Source organism: Ostrinia nubilalis, chromosome 14 (assembly GCF_963855985.1).
Source record: "Ostrinia nubilalis chromosome 14, ilOstNubi1.1, whole genome shotgun sequence".
Classification (NCBI taxonomy): Eukaryota; Metazoa; Arthropoda; class Insecta; order Lepidoptera; family Crambidae; genus Ostrinia; species Ostrinia nubilalis.
In genome coordinates this window covers 10,941,377-10,967,065 of record NC_087101.1, presented here as the reverse complement: position 1 = coordinate 10,967,065, position 25,689 = coordinate 10,941,377, and the positions used below count along the sequence as shown (strand labels likewise).

The following is a 25,689-nucleotide window of genomic DNA, read 5'->3' as shown; positions in this document are numbered from 1 at the left end:
TTCTTGCGAATGCTACAATACAGGTAAAATGTTTGGGATTTGGTTTGTGACCGAGTGATACACTAGACATTTCATAGACCAGCTCGTTGCCCTTTGTTCTGTTATATGTATATGGTCTAATCTATATTCACCACAAGAGGCTGCACAGATCTAGATACTTTTTGTGTACAGTTGCTTCCACTGGACACCATACAACGACTCGGTTTTTTTATGGTGTGTCGTAGTACTCGTAGTATCGGTAACAGAGTGTCTACATTTGCGCAGTCCCTAGATGTAATGCTGAAGTATCTCACCTGCAAGCAAGGGCAGAGCGGCCACCGGCGCCGGAGCGCATGCGGCATCTTCTTGCGGGGCGGCTCGGGCTCCGCGGGGGGCTCCCCGCACGCCCAGCGCACGAGGCGCGCGCGCGCCGCCTCCGCCGCCTCCAGACCGCGGGACCACGACGGTAGCCCCTGTGGACAAACAACACAATTCTTTATTACCATACTCTTTAATACAGCCTATGCTCCATCTTATTTTTACTATAACAAACGTAAAAAGTCTGTCAAACTCCATACAAAAATACCGGTTATGCTTATAGTTACGGTTAAAGTAAGATGATGCAAGTCAGCCTTAGTGTCATCAACTTGGCCTTCACTGGTCGGGTTTTTATTTAGAATTGTAGACGAATAAAGAATTAATGGCTTCGAATTTGAAGATCCACCATAAGATTATTTTACTCTTACAAAGCCGTATTAATTTGTCAGAAAAGGACTGCCAACAATATCATTTTGTGAATTCACATGCCTCATTGTAATTCTGTGACTTGTCTACCTATTTCTGTATAGTCCATATTATCTCAATATTATTCTAAAGAGAGACTTTTTGCTTTTTCGAAGGAATTGATTTCCTTTTTAGTTTTTCAAGACAATTTGTGTTAAAACACTATTTATCGATCTACTTATGGTTTTACAAGGAAACCAATTTCCTAACTTGAGAAAGTGTAAATAATTGTGAAAGTTTATTCAAATTAGGTAAAACCATGAAGACCTGCTGCAACTTATCATCCTAAAAGGCTAAACTCGATATCACGTAACTTTCAATTTACTCCAATAAATCAGGAAACGATCTAATCAGGCTATTAAAATGCGAACATTTTTACGACTAATATCATCAATCGAGTGTATGCAAATAAAATTATGTAAGTCATAGATCATTCGCACCTTAGCAAGTCCATAGCTTGAAGAATCAAAACAAACCTATTAAATCTGTTCTCTTTACATAACAGTACTCAACACATTCTGTATCTACTGTTGACTGTTCCCAGTAATATTGTGCTGTGTGCTATTATTACCAAATAAATATAATTTTGAGTTTGAGTTTAAATATTAAAATTAAAGTCGTTGCACCTTCCAAAGTAGATCAGATTGCAAATGCAACAGAAGCCGAAACAATCGTTAAGCATGCAATGCACTGAGATGAAGATAATATCAGTCAAGGACACGCGTAACAACCGTAACATTGTAAACACGCGATTTTATAAACGGAACGGTGACGCAACGTAACGGAACATCTTGACGCCTCCGCTAACGGTGATCTGACGGTAAGAGTGAGCCCGTATTACGAATACAGGCTTGTGTTTAGTCGTAGGTGTTAGTACCTACCCCTATTATCGTAATCTTATTACTAAACAGGGTTCAAGGACACTGCTCAGCCTGAAATATTTGGCATGGCTACAGAACTTGATCACAAGATTAAGAATCCGTTAAGTACCTAGGTAATTTGTGAGAAAAGGAGACAGGTCCTGCAAAATTGTGAATTGTAACGATAACAATATCCATTATTTAAACAATCTTAAGGAATCTACTGAACTCTGACTCAATCTAATGATTGTTATGAGAAAAATTCAAACGTGTGAGTATACGGGCCCAGACGATCTTAACGCGGATAACGGATAGTCGCATACAAACAAACGGAATAAACAGATATGATGCTGGAAAAGCGAAAACGTTTGATTACTTTCTTGCAGCCGGAGCTGACGCAACTACCAAGGAAGTTCGCTAGTTACGTTGGGATTTTTTGTCTACAAAGCACAAGCATAGGGAACTGGAATAAATACAATACGTTAATACAGCCATTAACACGAAACTGTTTTGGTATTGAATAATGTTATTGGGTAAGACGATATAAATATTTGAAAACGTTACATCATTTTGATGCTAACGATGAGAACCATCTGTGTCACATGTTTAAAAATCGTTTAGATTGCATAAAACATTTAAATGTAGTTCAAAAATTGGCGAGTGAATTTATTACTATTAAATAACCATTTCGTATTTATGACCCAAATTCTACCGGGTTTAATTTATGCACACCCGTGGAACGATGATTAGGCCTGATAGCTGGCTCCATTTCAACACAAGGCATCAGCCCGCCACTATTGTTCACTTGAACTTTTGCTTCGACATTTACTGAACTGTTGCGACTCAGATCCAAATGGATGATAAACGTCGAAATCTCAGATGTTTCCACTTATAACCGCTTTTGCATTAACTTGCGCAGTTTTCGATCGGCCACACTTAGATGCAGATACGATTTATGTTGCAAAAGCCGCTATTGTCTTATGAGTTCCAAATCCAATGTTCCGAGTCTAAATTGAGCATAAATCAAAGTTTACACACCTTTTTCAATTTAGAGAATCACACGAAAGTCAAACAATAGTTATTCAGAAAGCAAAACAAAAGTGTAACGAATCCAACAATGGCGATCTTCGAGCACTTTCTTGCTTGCGCAGACGCAGGAGGCAGCGGCAGTGTGTCAGCAGGTCGGCATCAGCACGGGGCTCACGTAGCGGGTGTTGTCGGGACGCGCACTAGGATGTGCGAGTGAAAGTGAACTCGAACACGACAACGGCGGAATGCTCGAACAGGTGGCATTGATGTGCGGCCGAATATCGATGCCTGAGACGACCTTGATCGCAAAGTTGATTAAGCTAATATACCGCAAATCGCTTTTACAAACTAGATCGCGGTCGATCTAATCCAGCTCCTTTTAAGTGTTCTAGCTAGGTTACTTTGTTTCGTCTCCAATGACATGTAACAATAAGTAATTACACTGAAAATGACCTAATTATATCAGACAATGTCCTATAATATCAATCAATTGTTATCTAAAATCTTTTGACTCATTACTACGTTGATACAATTACAAACGGATAGGCGAATGATTAAAATCGTGTCGATGAATGACCCCAATATTGACTCATTAGCCAGACTGGAACGCAATTAAGCTGCCGAATGTTATGATTGAGTCCTTGACTCCTCTTGTGTTAACATTCCGAAAGTGATTGCTCGCAAAAACACTTCGACACAAATCATGGAACGCATCAATCATGAATGTATCTACATGTACTTTGTGCAAATTGGAATCTACTACGTAAACGATGTAATGATGAACCATTGACCGCATTAATGTTGCTTGTTGCTAGCAACGAGTTGTTCGAGTTTGTTAATGATTGTCTCAAAATAGCTCAAGCTAACTGCTACGTAAGACATTAGACAATCGTTTAATACAAAAAGCTGTCAAACAGCATCGAAGACGGGCGTTACATTAATCTTTAAATTGATGTACAAGACTCTGTTATGTTCGACACACGATTCACTTATTGATTTAACGTTTTCCGTTACATAATGATGTGTGATTGGCAGTGATTTAAAGCCTCTTTCACTGGTCGTTGCGTGCTGAGCGGTAATAGGATTATTACCGGAACATGTTTGTTATACATTTTAAAATTAAAACCTAATAAAGACTGAAGATCCGTGACCGAAGTGGCGTAGTGGAATAAGTAGGAGGTAAACAAGCAATAAATTGAAATAGGTACTTCGAATTGATACCCCTATAGAAAGCAAACGAAGCTGAAGCATACATTATTCATGGCACAGGTCAGACTGACGAATGCGCAGACAACACATACAATTTATTGACAACAAATGCACAAACTATGCGATCTATATGCAAATTGAAAGTACTTTTCTACTCATATGAAACAATAAAATCTAAATGTTCATCACAAATTCAAGACAAAAATAATAATATCGTTGAACAGGCTGTGCCTTACCTATATTGAAAATAATTAAAAAGATGCGCCATCAACTGCAAACAATTAGTTCTAAGTACTTTTAGTTATAGTAATTCCATGTATGCGTGTTTGTCTTGTTGGTTGTCCTAATAAATAAAATAAAATAAATAATACCTACGTTTTCATCAAGGAAAACAACGAAATGTGACACATACTCGTAATAAAAGTGATAAGCTTACATAAAATAAATAATGACAATGTTACATTATTTCATATGTGTCCAGTCAAGCAAATCATTAGTCTTTATAATTAAGTGTTCTACTTCTATTATACTTTTATAATTAGAAAGGAGGAAGAGGGTAAAATTTGCAGGATTCTCAAATTCTAGTCTGATACAAATTTTCATTATAATTCTTCTAGCAAGCTCGAGAATTTTAATATATTTTCTCATTGTTTCTGGAAGTAAACAGACACACGGTTTCAAGATGGTATGTGGCCACATTGCTGCGACTGTCACCGTCTTATTCTTGACACGTACGCTCATACACTCGGCAGTATAATTAAGCAAGTTCATCAAAACAACGTGATAATAGCACTCGCGGGTTACGTGTGTCGGAAACTGAAGCCGGATCTAGTGGCATATAACATAGTTACATCACTATCGCTTGTGCTGACCTCTATTATTATGCAATTTATTATGGCGAGAATGGTCGCGGTTTATGCTATTTAGTGGTTTTTCAATCAGGCGCTCTATCGATGCTTTTACAGGTGCCGTTTGGTCAGAATTTTCTAAAATCTGTAATTTTTTTTCGAGAGATTACTGTTCACTTAACAAGAATTAATACTTTAGGATAGCCACACTGCACTTTATTTTATCTTATTCTGGTTTATATCTTAAGAGATAACCACAAACCAATCCTGACTTTGTTTTTATTTAAGCTGCAGGTCGTAGATGAGATATTTATTTGCATACTTAACTACGCGCAGAAGTTAAAACTTCTTAACATAAAGGTCTTGGCCGACCCGACTTCGCATTAATTTCCTTTTGTCTCAGCAAATAATGTAAAAATTCAGATTTGACAATCTGACCTGATGGTCCAGATAATATACTTCATTATTATGATAACTTCTAATATACAAGTTGACATATCTACAAGTTTTACAACCCGTCAATCATGTGACTTGCTAATTACTCGTATATTTTAAAAAGTAATTAAACATGTCTGAGGATTATCATGATAGCTATCTTTAGAAACTTAATCACAAATTAGTCGCATATTATGAGCCATAAATTGACATCAATACTTTATTGCGATAGGTTTTTAATTACGAAGCAAGTACATTATTCATCATTTTGTCTTGCTATAACAATAACAAACAAACTGGAAATAAGGATTATATGAGAATTCGGTTATATTTTTTTCTTAATCGTAGTTAATCCTCTGATAATATTAAAAATAATATAAATATTAGGTACTTATGGGAGAATGATTCTTCAATAACATTTTAGATCTGCAATCGTAACCTCACCTTTAGAAAAGTATTTAACTCCGTTTTGTCAGAGAGATTATTTGGTGCTGTGAATGATTCTAATGTGTTTAAGGTTTTTATTTTAATTTAAAAAAAAACAACAACAGTTGTTTTTTTTTGGTAAAGAAATATTTTCATTAAATAAGAATCAAATAGTTACACTGCAATGTTTCCTTCTTACACTATTATGATCATTACTGAAAACGTGACTACACTACAAACACACACCCAATGCGATATATTGCGGACAGATGCACGAATGCTTAGAGGATTTAGGTAATATTTCTGTTCAAAACAGTTAATTAGAATATAATACAAAACGAACTAGCCTTATTCTTCCTTATTCTCAGCGTGTATCTGTTACAGGAAATGTATGAAATCCGGCATTGTATACAATTCCTAGGATTTGTGTATAAGTCCTAAAATCACCCGGAAATGTGTGATGTAAATTATATTAGACACATTTCCTAGGAAATTTACACATTTCCTAAACAGCAATCGGAAATGTAATTAAGATTTCTTTTTTTTTCCGAAACTTAAATGGCGCTCCCGCGCCGCGGCCGCTGTGTATGTGACAAGGTCGCAAGTCTAACCTAACCTAACCGAGACTTTGTTATCCAGCTACAGGAGTACTAAAACCTTCATGACAATAATAGTTTAATAAAAGATATGTTAAAATTAGGGTTTTCCAATACTTCAGCGTAATATGCGTGATGCCGAAAGAAAGGTATGCCAATAGGCAAATATTTTTTTCAGTCAAAATATAATAGTGCGAAAACAACTTTCAGGCTAAACAATAAATAGTTGTGAGTTAAAAATACCTATCGGTCAATGTGGTTTGTCTAAATAAAATTTTAGGCGTACTGAGGGGCACTAAATCACATGACCGCGCTTGTGCCGCTTAGTTTTATACATTTCCTAATACAATATTGGAATTCTATAAAATTCCTAGGAAAAGTATACATGTCCTAGGATATGTGCGTATTAAAAAATCTCTGAAGCAATATTTTATACATTTCCTAAATAGCTTCGGAATTGTATACATTTCCTAGGAATAGTATACAATTCCTAGAATTCATACATTTCCTGTAACATATCCACTAATTGCATTTGCAAATATACGTTCTCTACTATTAAATTAAGAAAATAAACATTTATTTGGAAGCTAAAATTATTTTGATAGTTTTTACGCAATCAAGGCATCAAAACTGATTTCAATCAGTAACAGCTCATAAACGAATTCTGAAAACTATAAATTGTGAAGTTAATCGTTTATCTCAAAGGTCAACAAATAATAGAAATCAAATAAAACACTAAATATTATATGGATGGTAAAATTTAAACGCGCGATTGACTACATCCTATACTCGGGTCAAATGATGCTTGACCGATTTGCCTACTTACCCTAGTAAGAAGCTAAGAGCGGCTTTATATGTATTTACTGCCTTTCTGGTGACATGACAGACAAGCGTATTTAACCAAGTGACTTATGAATACGATTCCTTCTTTCCCTTTGTACAGCGATAGAGTGAAATTCACACTCTACCTTTTCACCGTTATCTTTATCATGTCTGTGTACATGAAGATTATTTCATGTAATCCAAAGGACACTCTTGAAACAATAATAACCCTGTATCCGAAAAAGGTGTTGTAGCAATAGTAGGTACCTATACCTACCCACGTATACCACGTATATCATTACCAAATAAAAATGGATTGATAGGTAACAAATGTAAGTAGAAAACTAAACGTACGTCCATTATCAACAATATTCGGCTAATACAAAAATATAGTTGATTTAGCTAATGAATCTATTGAGTTTAGACCTCAAGAGCACGCTACGATGATTTGACAAATTGGTCGACCGACCCCGTAATAACAGCTCTGAGGAACCATTCAATGTAAATGTTTACTGATTGGCGATTACACAACATTTAGTCGAAGCCAATCATAACATTGTTGTAATAGTTTAAGGCTATCTAACAGCCGAAACGTAATGGGCGGATGCAGATTTCAAGTTTACGGTGTAATTATGTTGACGGACAAAAGAGAACCTGTCAAGGAGTAGCAATGAAGGCACTAGAGTGAATACAGAGCACTCTGATCTGCCAGGCCCAGAACAGATTTTAACAATAGAAAGTGCATCGTTGATCAAAAAGCGTTTCCACATTGATTATTATGATATAAAAATTGGATCTAAACACACAGAACCTTTTGGACGATTTGTGTAGAATTTTTCCAATAACTTACCCTACGTTTTAAAGATTAAGTTGAAATTACGAGCAATCACACATGTAAGTAGGTACTCGTACTAATACATCGATTAATTTAAGCTGTAGTAATTATTTTTTTCACTATCAGTCACTTCACTAGTCAGATTTACTTCCTCAAGGGCAATAAATAACTGCATACAATAACAATAAATCAACACTAATTCGTTATCTAGTACGGACAAAATCAGATTTAAAGGGTCGTGCAATAAAATCTCAATGTTTTTGAAAATTATCAGAAGGTGAATTATTTTTTGTATAAATACTTTATAAAGTAAACAAACCGCATCATTAAAACATTAGCTCAACAGCAACAACTACTAATATTGCACTTAGCATCAAAGATGGTTTTCTTGAAATGTATTATTTTATTTGGACTTCTTGGTCACATAGCAAATGGTGAGTATACATCACTAGTCTTCATGTAATATCGTCACATATTTTTCACATGATTCCTGAATAAATTGGTTATTTTCTTTTTCGTCTAGGTTCCCCATTGAAATCTGAGATTATGGACTTGAATCCACACATTGTGGGCGGCGTAGATGCTCCTGATGGTTATGCCCCTCACTCTATGGCTCTAACCTCAGGGTACTGGGTGAACAGCCTAATGTGTGGAGCCTCTATCATCAGCGAGTGCCATGTGCTAACAGCAGCGCACTGCATTGAGGCATTGCTGGACATTAATGGTCAGCTGTTGAGGTAAGTTACTTAGCTTTTTAACATGCCGCTTCTTTTTCTTCATTTCTAATTTTAAATTGTTATTAAATTTTTAGCATTAAGAGTTGCATCTCAAACTAATTTGAAAATTGTTTAATAAATATACCATTCAATCCACAGTACGCTCCACGGAGTATATGCAACCAATGAATGGCAATCGACTAAACACCGAACAAAATTCTCAGGATTTATCAACCATGAAAAATATGACGCCTTTCTTTACAAATATGACATCGGTGTTCTCTTCCTCGATGGAAAATTGACACCCAGTGACAAATGGGCAATAATTGCTTTGAATTTCGACTGGATTGACGCTGGCGACAAAAGCTCCGTTACAGGATATGGAAGACTTTGGGTATGAAATTGATAGATTGAAGATTTGCTCTCTTGCTAATTTGATTATCTACGTAAAGCAGGAAGTACGGTTAATCCGGACGTGAGCGTGAAATTATTCAATAGATCATTCAAGATACGAGTACCTACATATATTTAATGCCCATTAAGTGAAGATGGTAACTACTGATTAGATTCCATCTATGCAACCGTTATTGAGTGGTTGGTTACACTAATATTTTGATCTTAATCTTCAAGGAAGAACTTATAGATTTCCTTGTCATCAGAATTGGGGCCCCATTGCTACAAGACTGCAGCTTCTTTACCTGAAAACCATAGGTGAGAAGGAATGTGCAGACGGTGTGAGCGCGGCCATGCCTCCTGGCTGGTGGATTCCTCCAGTGGACCAAAGAGTCGAGATCTGCACCTTTAAGGGTGAAGGATTCGGACTTTGTAACGTAAGTATCAAAACTTTTTAGAAAACCCCGTTACAAAAACCACCAACATAACAAGATAATGTCCACACAGTGTAAAAGGGATAGTTGGCAAAATCTTTCCTTTATCCAGTAGTGGACGTTATTTGGCTGAAATGAACGAACGAGTTCAAACCATTATTCCGAGGTGAAAAATTCAGATTCATTTTTTGTTTGTTCTTTCTTCACTCCTTTGCATGGTGATTCTGGAAATAATTTAACTTTTCACTTTTTTCAGGGTGATTCCGGCAGTGCTCTAGTATCGCTGAAGACCAATACTCAGACGGGGATCGTAGCTTGGGGCTTCCCATGCGCACGCGGCGCTCCCGACATGTTTGTTCGCGTGAGTGCCTTCAAGGACTTCCTCCTGAACGTAATGAAGACTTGCGACAAGTGCTGATTGGAATTTGTTCTACTATTTTACAAGCTTTATATTAACTTCACTTGTTTATATTTTGTTACTATAGATATTTTATTATTTTGTTTAGTAAAAAGTTTCAAATAATACTTCTATTTTTACTGTAACCTTATTCCATTATTTTGTTTGATAGAGTTATCAGGATTAACAAAGCTATCAGTTTCTTTGAAGGTTAATACCAGATTTATTTAAATGCGCATCTACACGGATATAAAACTTTGATTCTTTTATAGCCGTTAAGTACTATTTTAAACCCTGATTTTGTATTCCGTCTGCATCAATCCGAAGGGAATAAAAAAGCCTTTTTGCGAAGCTATCACGATCACATCAGCAGTGTAACAGTAAAAATGTATTTTATGGCACATACTCCAATATTCTTAACCGATTAGTAATTCTGGGCACACACAAAAAGCATGTTTTGATATGTTTTTATAAATACATAACGGATTTTTGCCGTCAACAATGGAACAGATGGATACTTCGCACGGGTTTTACGTAAATTGAGAAACATTTGTGTGAAAATGTTAACATGGTATCAAGAAAGACGTGTATAATGAAACAATTAAGACCCATTTATTAGCTTCATTAAAATAAATGTAGTTGTTTTAGAACTCATTACTTGATAAAAACAACATTTAAAAAATAGGGACGCAATTTTCACACAATAATTTACAAATTAACACATTTCCTTCTTTCTTTCTCTTACACATACAAAGTTATTGTTAAGGAAATGTAATTTATTAATGCAATTTATAGCATTCCTTTAATTTACTTATCAAGCTATTTCTGAAAGCTCCCTCGCTCAAAACTTAAACTCACTTTACAAGTTTACCTTTTGAAAGTGTAACTGTAGGAAAACTAAAAAACAACTACCCAAAACATAACTCATTAAAAATTAAAGCAAATGACAAGCTCCGAAATCATTTTTACCTTATTTTACCTCGTTGGAAAAGTTTTTAGTTTAACGCAGCACGAAACCTGTCAAAGACGATACCTGAGCCAAGTTTTCCAAGAAACGGAGGCTCTGTCGTCGTGGAATTCTGCATTGTTGTGTTTTGAATATTGTTATTCAGATTAATGCTGAACGCAGTCGCCAAATTACCATATCGATAAAATGTTAACATAACGTTCGAGGGCAGTTGATTGTATTCTAATAGTGTTGCAGTTGGCACTAAAAATATGTGGTCGCTTAGTAACTCTAAATTGTAGAAGTATCGCTATCATGCATTTTTCAATAGATAGTTTGTGACCGATTAGAAAAATCCTTCACTATTACTATTAGCGTTTGAAAAGCGTAACAAAATATTATACCATTCCTTGAGACGTTTTAATTAACGTTCAAGTTTAAATATTGATTTCCTTTGACATTTCCTAAACTGCAGTCTTTGCTTAAAGAATAGTTCCGTCTATTCCTTCCCTAAGGGCAGGGTATAATCGACGAAGATCGATAACAACGTGCAATGCAGCACTAATCCCGAAGACAGCGCGTCTGGCGCCGCGGGCACGGTAGCCGATACAATGCGATAGCGATAACGCGCTGTAATGCTAAATACGTGCACAGAACTCTGATAACATTTACTAGCAAAAAGCAGTTGTAACTAAAAGAAGGTCTATTACCTAATGTTAGTGAAAAGCTATCAAAGGATTAGGCACAAGTTACTAAGCATTAACACGTCACAGTTACGATAATATACCAAAACATTACTAGTGCTCTGCCGTGTGTGATGATGGAAGGGCAATGAGGGCTAGGGCACTAATCTTTTAGAAGGTGCTGAATGCAGTCCGCTACTAACCGGTCAATATGAAAATCATTTGGGGAGGCCTATGTTCAACAGTGGACGTGCTGTTGTGCCCTTCCAAATCTCTTTTATACGGGGTGTCCCGTATTACTTAACATATAGGTGAGAAAAAGAAATCATAATTTAAGTTAATGGTTCGTCAGACATACCAAGATTGTTATTACCAGTATTGTGAAAGATTTGTTTGTGTATGCAGAATAAGTGCGAGCGGACAATCGCAATTGTACGGCGAGATGGATGAGTCTTTATTTCGAATGATTTATTATTTAGAATTCCTATGCAATTATATGGACTATTGTAAGTGTCGGGTAAAGTGCAATGATTCTTTAATGATACGTATTGATTCTCACTCTCATTGTAAGTAACTTTGGTGAAAAAGCAATCATACAAAAATGTAATCAAGTAAATCCGTTTTAAAAGAGTCAAAATCTTATACCGAGAAAGTGTTTTTTATTTCATTATGGGATTAAAATTACACAATTAAAAATACGTTTCCTCGTGAAACTTCTATTAAATCGGTAAGACGACTTTCTTCGTTTACAAATTAACAGCTGTCGACAAAAATAACCGTTAAAGAACCCGAACGCTTAATTTTAAATACGAAATTTAAATAAGTATAAACTTATAATAAGCTACGTTGAAATAGTTACATGTTAACCAAGACGTTCATTTGACTGTTAATTTTAGAATATTCCAATAATAATGAAGCAATCAGTTCGTAAAAGAATCCGAAGCCAGCCTTAAGACTTAATTAACACGTTCAGTGCAATGAGGCCGAGTAAAAGCGTCGAAATTTTCAATGTCAGCAATACACTTTGCATAATGTCTTCCGAGACTCCAAATAAGTATTCGGGAAGGTTCCATTACCATAAACGGATCGGCTTTTGTTTAAAAATAAAACCGAGATAAATGTCCTGAGAATTTGCGAGTTCATGAGTCAAGAGTTCAAGGAAATACAACTTTTTTGTTGATGGCAAATATTTTGCACGTTTTATTGTCTGTGCGTGATTTAGGGTAGTGAAACTAGCAAAACCGCAATGTGGTTATTTTTAACATACTATTATTTTCAATTCGAAACATATGAAGTCATGTTCACCTTCTCTACATTGAGCTACATACTTTAATGCTCTTGAATAAGGCCAATTGTTTCAGACTTTTTTCCCATTAAATTAATCATGTTTTCTATCACTGATTATAATATTCATATGATATGTAACATTTCAATAAGTAGGTAATCACGATTTAACTGACGTCCTATTGCTTAACTCAATTAAACGCAAAATTAAAATTATTATGACCTTGCTAACATACCGTTAAATGCTGGTAATTAGTTAATCATTGGCATACATTTGATATAACGGGCTCACTGTAGTGCCCGCATAATCTGAAATATGATCTACATAAAGTTTTGTTCCGATTTTCACGCAGTAGTTTCACTTTTATCAAAAATATTCCAAGAGAAATGTCACGATTAGAAAAAAGAAATCAGGGAGTGACAAAAATCTTTTCTAACATCTAATCGCACATAACAAAATATTAGCGCAATCACATTAATGCTACATGTCGATAACAGTACCTAATATCTGATGACTAATAGCGGTCAATAGCCACGATACGGTATCGATCAATGCCTGATAGCGTCGAGTTTGACACCACAATGGACCCCGCGACTGAAGGACGAAGCATATCTTTTGTGTGGGTGCAAATGATAAGAACTACACTGAAATTCGTTTTAGTTTTGAACTAGTTAGACGCTTACTAATATTTGAAATATCAAGGAAAATGTTTCGCAATATGAGGCTTTAACTCTCGTACCTACTCAACTTGGAATACTGCCAAAAGTAAGAGAGATAGTCGACTGATATATCGAAAGTTTAGTGGCATAGACCCCCGACGTGGTGACCGCAAAGGCACAAAAGTGTCACTCCCGTGTACGTGAGAGATTACGTGCCAGTGACATTTAGCCACATTTAGCCGTCACGTAGTTAAGCAAAAACTTAGCGAAAATAGTTGTAGAATAGATTTTTTAAATTTGAAAATAGATACTTAGACACTAAACTGTTTAAATATTTTAATACATAGATAGATAAAAGCTCAGTTTATTTATTAAAGTTCAAAATTTCTACTAAACTATATTTTGTGACTGAAATATGAACTCCTTTTCAAATAAACAACGCACTCCATATTTTATGATTAATTTCAATGGTCGACCAACATTGTCTTGTTACTAACTAGCCGTCAAAGTAAGCCTACACAACTACAAATCTCCAGAATTATATTGAGACATAAAGATTGATTGATAAACTGAATTGCAATAAATATTTACACGCACTATATTTTGCTAAATATTGAAAATGCCTTTTTGCCTTTACAATACGTATCTAAGCGAATTGATACAAAATTTCCTATGCAAGTCTAAACCACTCCTTATCATCATTTCAGCCATAGGGCATCCGTTGCTGAAAATAGGGCTCACCCAATAATTTCCACATTTTCCGGCTGGAGGCGGCCTGCATTCAGGGGCTTCCCTTAATAACCTTGTGGACCTGGACGTCCCTATTTGTAATAAACTTTGAACTAGATATCATGTTAACGCATCCACCGATAGAGGCAGCACCGCGTTCTTCACTAGTCTAAAGTTGTTCTAATGCCTTCTAAGTTCTAAGTGACTAACCGTACAAATCGTGGTTAACATTTCAGACAGCGTTGTTATTTACGTTTGTGCAAGTGTTCGTTGCCGAGGCAACAATGCCAAAGCCACCCGCGACCGGTGACTTTTGCGACTCGTGCGCACGCACGATGCATTCATTCTGCCCTACTTCGGTACAGGACAAATATTTCTGATCTCCTTTTGGTCATTTATTCACTATTTCACGACGTAAACGGTATTATATCTGGCTATTACGAAACGCATTATTACTCAGGAACTTTATAACAGCAATTATCTACTAATAAAAAATAACATTAATTGAAACATTAATATTAAGTAACGTGTGATTTAACTTTTCCTAATATGACAAACTTGCATAAGTGCAGCAACCAATACATTACATAGGTTTAAATATTTTCCTTGTTAAACGATATAACCCGAAAATGAACTTACGTAAAGTTTCCTTATAACGATTAATTGGTTAAGGTTTCGAGGTCAATCAATGCACTTTGCATAATTAAAACCTTCAAGTTTATTAGTTTTATTTTAGGCGTGTTTATCGAGTCACAATACTCGATTAAGGTTGTTAATCCATCATCGATTCGTGGTTCGGCTGCATTCTTCGGATGACTGACAAGTGACAGGTGATAAAATGTACAAAACGCGAGCAGCGAGTGAAGGCCAATCGGCGAGTATGTAACGCATCGATCATAGTGACAGCGCCGCCTACGCATCACCGGAGCCTAACCACAGGGCACTATTATGGCCTAATTCACAGGTGCTAGGCAATAAATAACGTTGTTACATAATATACGTGCTCGTATAGTAACCACACATAACCTGAAGCAGGCCAATTTCCTGAAAATACAAGTGAGGCCACCACTTATACCGTAAGCATCACAACCTTGATGACAGACTCGATATTATATCGCCAAAGGTGTCTCAGATGATTCAATTAGGCCAAAAAAATGTTATTGCCCTCTGAAACATGAAAATAAATCTGATACCTAGTAGAAAAATCGATATTATCAAAATACAATCTAAAGTTCGTCCACTAATGTGCAAATGAACTTCTGGATAACGTATCTAGACTAGCTAAGCGGATACCGCATTATAGCAGGCTAGCAGCTATAGTGATTGCATCGACGTAGATAGCATCATAGCTTATCTAGGTACCCTAAATCAGTCAATACTATCGATTCTGCTATCAGTATAGTTTCCGGCGTTAATTGACCTAAGTTTACTTCGCTAGACGATAGAACCATTATTACGAAAACTTTTCACAGTTTAGACGCGATTCTATGAAATATTCGTATTGGGATGGTGAAAATTGTTATTTAGTCTGCTTCTTTTTGGACTTAACTAAAAAGGACAATTGTTCATCACAAAATTGCTAAGGAGTAAAAAGAATTCAACGCATCAGTGCAAACAATGAGACATGTAAAAAATAAAATTAAAACTGAATAATTATGTTACAAATGTTTTATCTTTACTACTCCTTGCGTTAACGGCAATATCTATAGCTAAAAGCATTTATAGCCCTTAAGTACACACGACAGCACATAAGGTTACCCATTTTTGTTGCAAACCCGCCCCTATTACAACTGCACAAGAATCCACGTGCCGTCGCCTGTACATACATAATTAAAAAGAACGATGTTTAAAAAATAATGTAAGTAGTTCAATGATAGATCTTATCTTTGTTATCTCACTGTATCTTAAGCCCACATCTCATTGCCAAGTTGGACATTATTTTGGCTGCACCAAACGACATTATTGAATTACCCATGAATATTTTTGAATAATAATATCGGTTATTAATCATAATTTAGCCAGAGGTGAACTACGCCTCTAAGACATTCCGAGTCGAATTTGTGGGTGTATTAATATTTATAACTTAACAAATTGGCTAATTGAAGCGTTTATTTTTTCAATGTGACTTTAATAGAATCAAATAAATAAAGAACACAAAATTAAAAACTAAATAATTGCACTGTAACATAATCAAATGCACAATGACGGATCATAAAGTTAAATCTGTGGAGTCATGTAGAATTTACTAAGAAATAAGGTGCGATTTTGCAAGAAAAAAATAGCTACATAGTGCTTTCATAGTACATACCTAAACAACTGAATTCCGAAAACTGGCATTTCATGAATTACATGAGTACCTACATGTACTTGTACAAGTAAGTTTACTACCAATAGCGAACAGTACAAACTTAATGCAATATTGAAACTCAGAATACGGAACAACTGTATTCTGAGTATTGAAATTACCTACTCGGTTCGCTTGTTCAATTAATTCACTGCGAAATTAGCCTTAAGTGTTTCAAAATCAATTGAATTTTAAGTGATGTTTCGAGTAGGTGTTTTTAGTGATAATACTGACTTTAATGTTCCTGCCTACATATTTTCCATTGTAAACAATGTTCTTTTATATTGATGTCGTAGGTATTTTAAATTCAAAATACTGAATGCCATGTAGGTCATTAGGAAGCATAATAACACACGCATTATATTACAGAAATAATACATTTTATTTCTTATTAAAAAATATATTATCTTATAGGTAATCGCAACTTAGACTATAATCATGCAAATAAAAAAATCTTATTTTTTACCTGCTTTTGTTACTTAGTGCGCATATTTAAAGCTTACATGATGCCATTAAATGCACATTGGCGTTTATAGGATCGGTTGAATAGACCGTATAAAGGTTTAAGGTTCGGCCAAACCAACGCGATCAACCGGCGTGCAGCGATGGCGATCAATGCATTAAGGTCTGGTCGCCATCGCTGCACGCCGGCTGATCGCGGTGTGATCGCGTTGGTTTGTCCGAACCCTTAACCAAACCAACGCGATCAGCCGGCGTGCAGTGTTGGCGATCAGACTAAAGCATTGATCGCCATCGCTGCACGCCGGCTGATCGCGTGTAATCGCGTTGGTTTGGCTGAACCTTAACTCCCTTACTAATAAAAAGTTACACAGTTGTTGAACACTGTTTTAAACTGACATTTCCCTACTAAACGTCACTTTATAACGCTGTTCAACGAGCGTGTAAGTTTTATCAGTAAGGGGGTAAGAGTCTATGTGAACACGACTGGCATGCAAAATAAATAAAATAAACTTACCACATTGATCTTCCCGAGAATGTGATTGATCTGATCCTTGCTGCACATGTTGCTATCGTTTCTGGGTCCTTTTCATATTTTACGACGAGTCAATTGATTTTATACACGCATCTGTTGTTAAACTTTTGTTATGTTATCTCTTCTTGAGACCAATACTAACTACAAATAGGTACTTTATTCATTTACAGATACAAATAACTTAAAAGGCGACAGGTTTACCAATGCCTTCGTAGCGATCAGGATAGATTCCTAGCAAGAGAAATCGTCCTGGGCTCGAATCCCATCTGAGATCTTCTCATCATGTCTGAATGATCCGTTGATTTAATTCAATGCATGACATTGAAATTCGAATGAAATTCTCTTAGGACCCAAACGAGAAGAGCGAAGAAAAGAATCGACGAGGGTCACAGAGATTGTCTCTGGTTTAATAGCACAATTTTGGGCGTGGTAAAATAGTGATGCCGTTGACATGAAAGAAGAAGAAGACAGTGACAACCCTAAGCATGAACTTCACTGACACTTGATCCAAGTTTGACATTCGATAGTCGAGTTCATATTCCACCTACGTCATACACCATGTACCGTAAATCGGAGCTGACTAATCCGTAACCGTATTAATTTCCACTAATTAAGTAGTCGTTGACTTTGTTATTTTGAACTCTAAAAAGTTAAGCCATTAAAAAAGCAGACAGAGGCCTATCTTTAAATCTTACAAATTACATTCAAATCAAATCAAATCAAATCAAATCAGTTTATTTGCGTGAAAAGTGGTCTACAAGTTCTTACAATATTAAAATGTCCGCACAGTCCACCAGAAGCTGGCATGCAAATATTGTTAACATTATATTTATAACATTAAAAATTAATAAATTACATTTTGGTTTTTAATTAATAACTTTTAGTGTCAATTGAATTTAATTAATAATACATAATTTAATTAGTAAATAAGTCGGTATTCATGTCAATTTTAAAGGTTAGGTACAAAATTTATTACACAGGACAAACCACTGTTAATAACAATAAAATCATCACATCGGTCAATCATAAACTAATACGAGAATATAATTAGGTATGTCATAAAACAGTCAAAATATTTGGGTTTCAACTAAAACACACGAAATCTACTGTCGAAGGATTGAAAGTATTCTTCCACAGAGTAGAACCCAGCTTGTACCAACAATGTTTTTAGTTTATTTTTAAATGGTTGCAAAGGAAGAGACTTTGTTGTTTCATCTAACCTGTTATAAATTTTTATGGCCATACAGTAAGCATTTTTACTGTACAGACTGGTAGTTTTCGCAGGGAAATTTAATCTATGTGGATATCTAGTATTAAAGTTACATTCACTACTTTTAGTCTTGAACAGAGTAAAATTTGTCTTGACAAACACACAAATCTCGTAAATGTATATACACGGGATAGTTAACAAGTTCGATTCCTTGAAAATGGGTCTACATGACGTTAGACTGTCCACGTTGTAGATTGCCCTGATACATTGTTTTTGGGATTTGAAAACTTGATTTATATGACTCGAATTGTCCCAAAGTATAACAGCATACCTTAGCAGCGAGCATACATAGCCATGATACGCCTGAATGGCTACTTTTTTGTCGCTGATTCGAGCCAATCGCCAGAGTGCATACGCAAAGGAATTAATTTTACCACATATCATGTCGATATGTATTTTCCATGAGAAGTGATCATCTATATGAATACCCAGGAAGATAGTTTGGCTGGACTCTTTAATTTCTTGATTTTCAAAAAGTATGTTTAATGATAATTTATTTCCATTTTTATTTATAAATTGAATGTATGTCGTCTTATTTAAATTTACGTGTAAGTTATTATTTTTAAGCCAATCTATTACCTTACGTATAGTGTTATTAATATCTTGGTTATAAGTTCTAGTGTCATTGCACGGTATTACCACAGATACGTCGTCAGCAAAAAGAGTGCATTTAAAGTCTATTGCATCTGGGAGATCGTTTATGTACAGTAGAAACAGCAGAGGTCCCAATATACTGCCTTGCGGTACTCCAAATTTATTTATCCTAGTATGTGATCTATATGAATTTATTACATTTTTTGGGTCAAAATTTGAAATTTCGACAGACTGCTTTCTACCATTTAAGTAACTTTGGAGCCATTTGTTTGCTATACCTCTTATCCCATAAGAATTACATTTTTTTATAAGAATATCGTGTGACACAAAATCAAAGGCCTTGCTCATATCAAAGAACACGGTGGTTACAGGTATACGCTTATCCATAAGGGACATCACATTATTTACCAATGAAAAAGCAGCTAACGATGTTGATTTGCCTTTTTGGAATCCATATTGTTCTGTCTTAATGATTTTATGCTTATCCAAGAATTTAGTAAGACGGACATGCATGGCTCTTTCGAATATTTTCGAAATGACAGGCAAAATAGATATCGGGCGGTAGTTTGCCATATTTTTCCTATCTCCCTTTTTATGAAGAGGCTTAATAATGGCAATTTTAAGCTGATCAGGAAAAGTTCCTGTAGAAAACGATAAATTAATTAAGTGGGCTAATACTGGTGCAATTTCAACTTTACAAAGTTTTAGAATTTTAGTAAGTATGCCATCATAACCAATTGATTTAGTGTCTTTGAGTGAACTTATTATTTTAATAACTTCATTTTCATCTACTGGAATTAAGAACATGCTAGAATTCGTCAAGTTCATTTGAATGATGTCAAAAGTGTCATTATTTGTGTCAGAAATTTCATTAGTCAGGTTTATATAGTAGTCATTAAATTCGTTTGATATGTCAGTGGGATTCAATATGCTATCATTATTTATTACTATTTGGTCAATATTTCTGTTTATTATACTATCACTGGTCTTGTTTTTAATTACGTCCCAAGTAGCCTTACACACATTTTTAGATTTATACAAGTAACTTTTATTTGCCAATTTTTGGGCTTGAAAAGTACAGCGTTTTAAGCACCTAGAGTACTGCTTATATTTATTTTTTGTAGCAATATTCGAATTTTTATAATATGAAAATCGGAGTTTCCTTTTAGTTTTAATTGAAGTTTTTAATCCTTTTGTGAACCAATGTGTCGGCTTAGTGGATGATTTCATTTTAATACTTTTAAGAGGAAAGCATAAGTCGTAGTAGAGATTAAAATCCTCCGAGAATAGTTGATAAGCCGTCGTCATATCTACTTCTTTATATACGTTACTCCAAGTTATGCTACTTAAAACCTCCAAGAGTTTTGTTATATTTTCGATATCGTAGTCTCTTGTTTTGAAATACCAATATTTAGGACGTTGAACCAGACCAGCCACATCAAAAGTGATTGACTGTGCAGTATCGTGATCAGATAATCCTAATGTATGATTTTCTCCTACAGCTTTTGGTATATTGCTAAGAATTTGATCCAGGCACGAATTTTTACGCGTGGGTGTTAATATGTGGAGTGTAAAATTGTTATTAGCTGCAATTCTTTTTAATTCTACCGTACTATTGTTATTTTTAAGGATGTCAATATTTAAGTCCCCGGCAATAACGACTTTGTACTTTGTTTTGCGTTTCAGTTTAACCATGAGCTGCTCAAGTTTTTCAAGGAATTTCGTTACGTTGGATGTTGGTGTCCTATAGATACATATTACAATGCATTTAATTTGCGCAATGTCTATACCACAACACTCGAAGACAAAGTTTTCAGAAAGTTCCTTCACCCATGTTATTTCTTGTGTTTGGATATCGTTCTTTGCTAATACGCATACACCACCTCTTTTTTGGTGTGACCTTGAATATGCCGCAACTAAATGATAACCTGAGATATGTATGTTTTTTTCACAACCTGTTTTCACAAATGTCTCACTAAAGCATAATATATCAACCTGTTTCCTGTTCACAGAAATCTCATCCAGTGTAAGCTCAATGAGTTCCTTTTTACTTAGTATACCAGCTATGTTTTGATGAAGAATGGTGAGTTTGCTATTCGTTACGAAAAAACTTATTTTCGGATTCTTTATGATACGCGCCGTGGTCTTTAAAAAAATATTCAGTAATTAACTTTTGCACAAATAGTCCTTTTGGGTTTTGAGAATCGATGTTTTTCGATGGCTGCTGGTTAAAAAGCAATGATTTTTTAGTATTGCTTATAGATTTAATATTGCGATTTTTGATAGCTACTCTCTTTGTAGGTATTTTGTTGTAACCCAAATACTTCATAGAATAGTACATAATATGATCAACAATAAGATTTATCCTATAGCACACTTTATTAAGAAAATGTTTGTCATCATATTCAATGTAATCTAAATCTAAAAATTTACAATTGCTAAAGCCATTACAGTACATTTTTAACGACTTATTCAAGTACTTTTCATTAAGGCTTACACTTTGTTTTGCTCCCAATACAATCACAGTTTGCTTGTAGTGTGTTTTTAAAAAGAAACACAGTTCTGCAATTAATTTGGTAGGATTACAATCATTCTCACCAATGCTAATGATAATTACGTCGTGGGGACTAATTTTAACGGCCTCAGTAGGCTTTAGTATTTCGCTAGACGGTGCATGAGGCTTAATATTGGCGCTTACATTGTAGTGTTCGTAATTTGTGTTAGCTCTTGATTGGAGCAATACTGAAGCAATACCACTGCATTGTTGTCCACCCAAAATGTGTATAGTTTTCTTCTTTGTTGTGGCATTAGTTTCCCCTATCGAAACTGTTGATTGTACAGCCGATACTGGAACAGGTGCTATCTCTTCTAGTTCGTCCTTTTTCGATACATCTTGGTCTTGTTCTAGTAGTTTTTTCCTTGTATTATTGTCATGTTGCAACAAAATACTTTTGTCCATATTTTCTGTTCTTCTTTTAGGTTTTGGTGTAGTTTTTGGTGTAGTCTTGCATATATTTTGCAGTTGTTTAATTTGAACAGCATAGTCAGAAATTTGATCCCGCAGGCCTCGGTTTTCCAGAGACAGGTTTTCTATTTCATTGTTGGCAATTTGAAGTTGTTCCCGTAGATTTTGTAGTTCATTGTTTAGTTCGTCCATTTCGTGTCTATTAATCAAGCTTATTTCAGGACAACTTCTGTTGAGAGTGTCTCTGCAGAGGTTTGAACAGTTAGAAGCCTAAAAAGAAGCCTTCATTAGAAGCCTAAAAAGGATTTCACCGTCAAAACTACTTCAAAAATTTAAAACAGAATTAGCAGACATCTCATTATGTAGACCCAATTTCGAGATCAATAGCCTTTTAGTAATAGATTTATTGTTTGAGGTGTTAATGGTCACCAATTCTTAAATTGTTAATACTAACGGGATTTATACCATTTTCATTATTTGGATAAGACTCCGGTATTCCAGCGCAGTTGCTGTATGCAAAACTGTATTAAATCCGTGATCACGGATGAACATTAGTTCAAGAAATTTATTCTGTGGTCAGGTCATAATTTTGGAGTGTTACCATATTTAGGTAAAGATACAATTACGCTTTCGATTTTTCTTTGGTGACCTTGAAAAAATAATCTAATATTTCCTTTAATGCACGAGTGGTGACAAGATTTGTCAAAAGCGACCCATTCAGAATTGGCAAATCCTTTTGAAATCATAATGGGCCTTTAGCCAAAGCAAGTAAATTTGTAACGGCTTGGCCAATAATAAATGATAACAATCAATCGATACGCCGTAATTAACGGTATAATGAGTTTTGCGAAATGTTCTTACAAAAGAGTGCATTATTGTTTGCATATCAACTTAATTACCTATGTGGTTCTAATCACTCAAAGAACATTTTCGACTTTGATACAATGGTATAAGATTCAAAAATTTTTGGGTCTGCCTGGACGTAAGACTTGATAACAAGTATCATGAGCTAACGAAATATTGAATTAATTGGATGTCAAAGTGTAGTCAAAACTGTGGCCTTACCGGTCATTTTTAATTACATATTGCCTAATAGCATTGCAATAACTACGTCAAATATGATATTGTGTGGCATGGACGATCACTGTAATTAAGAATTTCATTTCATTTCGTCTTCATTAATCTTATTATTTTTAACATTATTTGTTATCTAGATGAGATTTTGATCAAGAGTTTGCCAATATTTAAAAATCGATCTTCAGATGTTTTGCAATTTTCGCTATTCATCTGTTTTCTTGGCCTTTGAATATTTTTATCTTTTTATTGAGCGATAGGTTTCCATTATATTTGCAAATCCATGTGTGAAACCGCCGTGTTCAATTGAATAATTCGCCCATTTAAAGTGTTTTGCATAAAGATGTTGAGCATTCGGTGAATTTCGGGCAGTAATGAGTTGCGTCACCTGATGAATATTGATAGAGTTTAACCAAATGTCTCGGAGAAAATGTTCGCTTTTAGGCACAGCTTTTGTAATAAAAAGGTGATCCTGGCGATTTCTTTCGAGAGAGCCAATAAAATGTGTTAAAAACACGCAATAGGCTTTCTATTCAATGACCAACGAACTGTTAAATAATACTATCTTACGTAGGTATACCTACGTTTATGATTATTTTCTGAATAAAGGTACGAGCAATATCTTTAATTTTATTTTGTGTGAAATAATTTCATTGTTATTTTTATTGAAATCATCTTGATATTTCATGAGAAACGGCAACTGCTCTATAAATTGCGGTGAGCTAAAGTTCAAGGCTCGGAATGATTTCGTAAAGACATCTGATCTACCTGGCTTTGTCAGTCATGCTAGACTCTAGAAAACTGAGAAACCATAAGACAGAGATAAACAATAGAATTAACGTAATGTGCTTACGGTAGTCATTCATAATCGTAAGATGTAACAAGTCGATATCTCGCAATCGATTGGACGTACTTTCAAGACTGTGAATGAAATAGAAACTGCTGCTGTTAAAACTCAAATGATTAAGTGTATCGAATCATGTTATACTAGCGGAACCGAGTAAATAAAGGTGTATAGTTAACATTTTGCGCCAGTCTATAAGCAATTCGTAATTGGGAATGCGAAAGTTGATATTGGGGGTTTCCATTTCAGCAACTATTCGTATAACTTATGTCACAATAAAATTATCTAATCAATAATGTCGTCAACTGACATCACCTAGATCTAGAAAAAGAGAATGCAAAGATCAACAGAACAACAAAACGTTATCAAAGTAACAGTACAGGCAAATGAAAATTTGTGAGAGAGATGGCATCAACAATTAATCTTCGTAGGTGTCTACAACAACATCACAGACATGAATTCTAAAATGTACCCGTTCATACTGGGTGCGTGACAGTTTATATAAGTTTATATGATATAAATTCATTTCAATAACGTTCATATTGTATAATAAACGTATGTTATAATAACACTTGATATAATTTTTTGACATATAATGTTTACTTCATATAATAAATCATTTCTAATAATATCATTTCAGATACCAATCACAACGCATAAAGACATTTGATATAAACCTTACTTAATCTAAGACTCATTTGATGTAATTTTGTTTAATATAAATATTATTTTACATAACCATTACTTGTAATAAATATTATTTGTTATACTCTTTAATTGATATAATTTCTGATAGATATAACTTTAAGTATGTTCTTTTTAAGCTTGACTTATAAATGACTTTAGTGACAAAAACGAATCGCCGTAAAACCGACTCCACGTAGTCTTGTCTGCCCTACCCCTAGAGTGTAATTTAGAAGCGCGTAGGCACGGAGGGGCGAGGCGGCCCGCGGGCTGAGGAGCAGGTGGCTGGAAGCGAGGCGCCGCGGCTGAGGCTGGCCGGCGAAGCCGGCCAGCAAGCCGAAGACGCGGTGTCGAGCGAAAGCCATCTGCGACGATTAGCACGCGAGGGACCGCCAGAGCCCCGCAGTGCCGGAGCCGTGACAGAAGTCTCAAGTTTTTAGTCAAATTTGCATGCTGCATGCCTGCATGCCTGCTTGCTTGCTTGCTTGCCTGCTTGCCTGCTTGCTTGCTTGCTTGCTTGCCTGCTTGCTTGCTTGCTTGCCTGCTTGCTTGCCTGCTTGCTTGCCTGCTTGCTAGCTTGCTTGCCTGCTTGCTTGCCTACATGCTAGCTTGCTTGCTAGCTTGCTTGCTTGCTCGCTTGCTTGCTTGCTGCATGCAATGCTTATTATAACAAATGAACTTTATATAAAATTATTATTGTTATATGATTTAAGTTTTATAGGAAAAGAATTTTATCTCATTTGATTGTTCGACATTTTATTTTTATATGATTTGAATGTTATTTGTTTTAAATAGTATACATTGTAAGTTTTATAGAAAATATTCATTATATCAAACCATTTTATATCAGTTAATA

The 25,689-nt window shown here is 35.2% G+C and overlaps 2 protein-coding genes across 2 annotated transcripts in view; one reads left to right on the top strand and one right to left on the bottom strand.

The window, feature by feature from the left end:
* LOC135078164 (disheveled-associated activator of morphogenesis 1) overlaps positions 1 to 25,689 on the bottom strand; it is an 85,332-nt gene that overhangs the window by 56,093 nt on the left and 3,550 nt on the right. The window contains exons 2-3 of the mRNA XM_063972749.1: positions 17,385 to 17,495; positions 294 to 452 (exon numbers count right to left, since the gene is read on the bottom strand). Of these exons, the coding sequence (XP_063828819.1) occupies positions 294 to 452; positions 17,385 to 17,432 (207 nt within the window). The 5' untranslated portion in view covers positions 17,433 to 17,495. The remainder of the gene's footprint in view (positions 1 to 293; positions 453 to 17,384; positions 17,496 to 25,689) is intronic.
* On the top strand, positions 8,139 to 9,800 carry LOC135077879 (chymotrypsin-2-like). The gene is made up of 5 exons (XM_063972419.1): positions 8,139 to 8,256; positions 8,346 to 8,559; positions 8,698 to 8,932; positions 9,198 to 9,368; positions 9,622 to 9,800. Exons 1-5 carry the CDS (start codon positions 8,202 to 8,204, stop codon positions 9,781 to 9,783), a joined length of 837 nt encoding a protein of 278 aa, XP_063828489.1. The 5' UTR covers positions 8,139 to 8,201; the 3' UTR covers positions 9,784 to 9,800.

What these genes read in the sequence shown, in the direction of transcription:
- LOC135077879 (XM_063972419.1), top strand. Translation starts at nt 8,202, where the DNA reads ATGGTTTTCTTGAAATGTATTATTTTATTTGGACTTCTTGGTCACATA. An exon ending in ATTAATGGTCAGCTGTTGAG is followed by an intron (nt 8,560 to 8,697) that starts GTAAGTTACTTA and finishes TTCAATCCACAG; the next exon opens with TACGCTCCACGGAGTATATG. An exon ending in CAGGATATGGAAGACTTTGG is followed by an intron (nt 8,933 to 9,197) that starts GTATGAAATTGA and finishes CCTTGTCATCAG; the next exon opens with AATTGGGGCCCCATTGCTAC.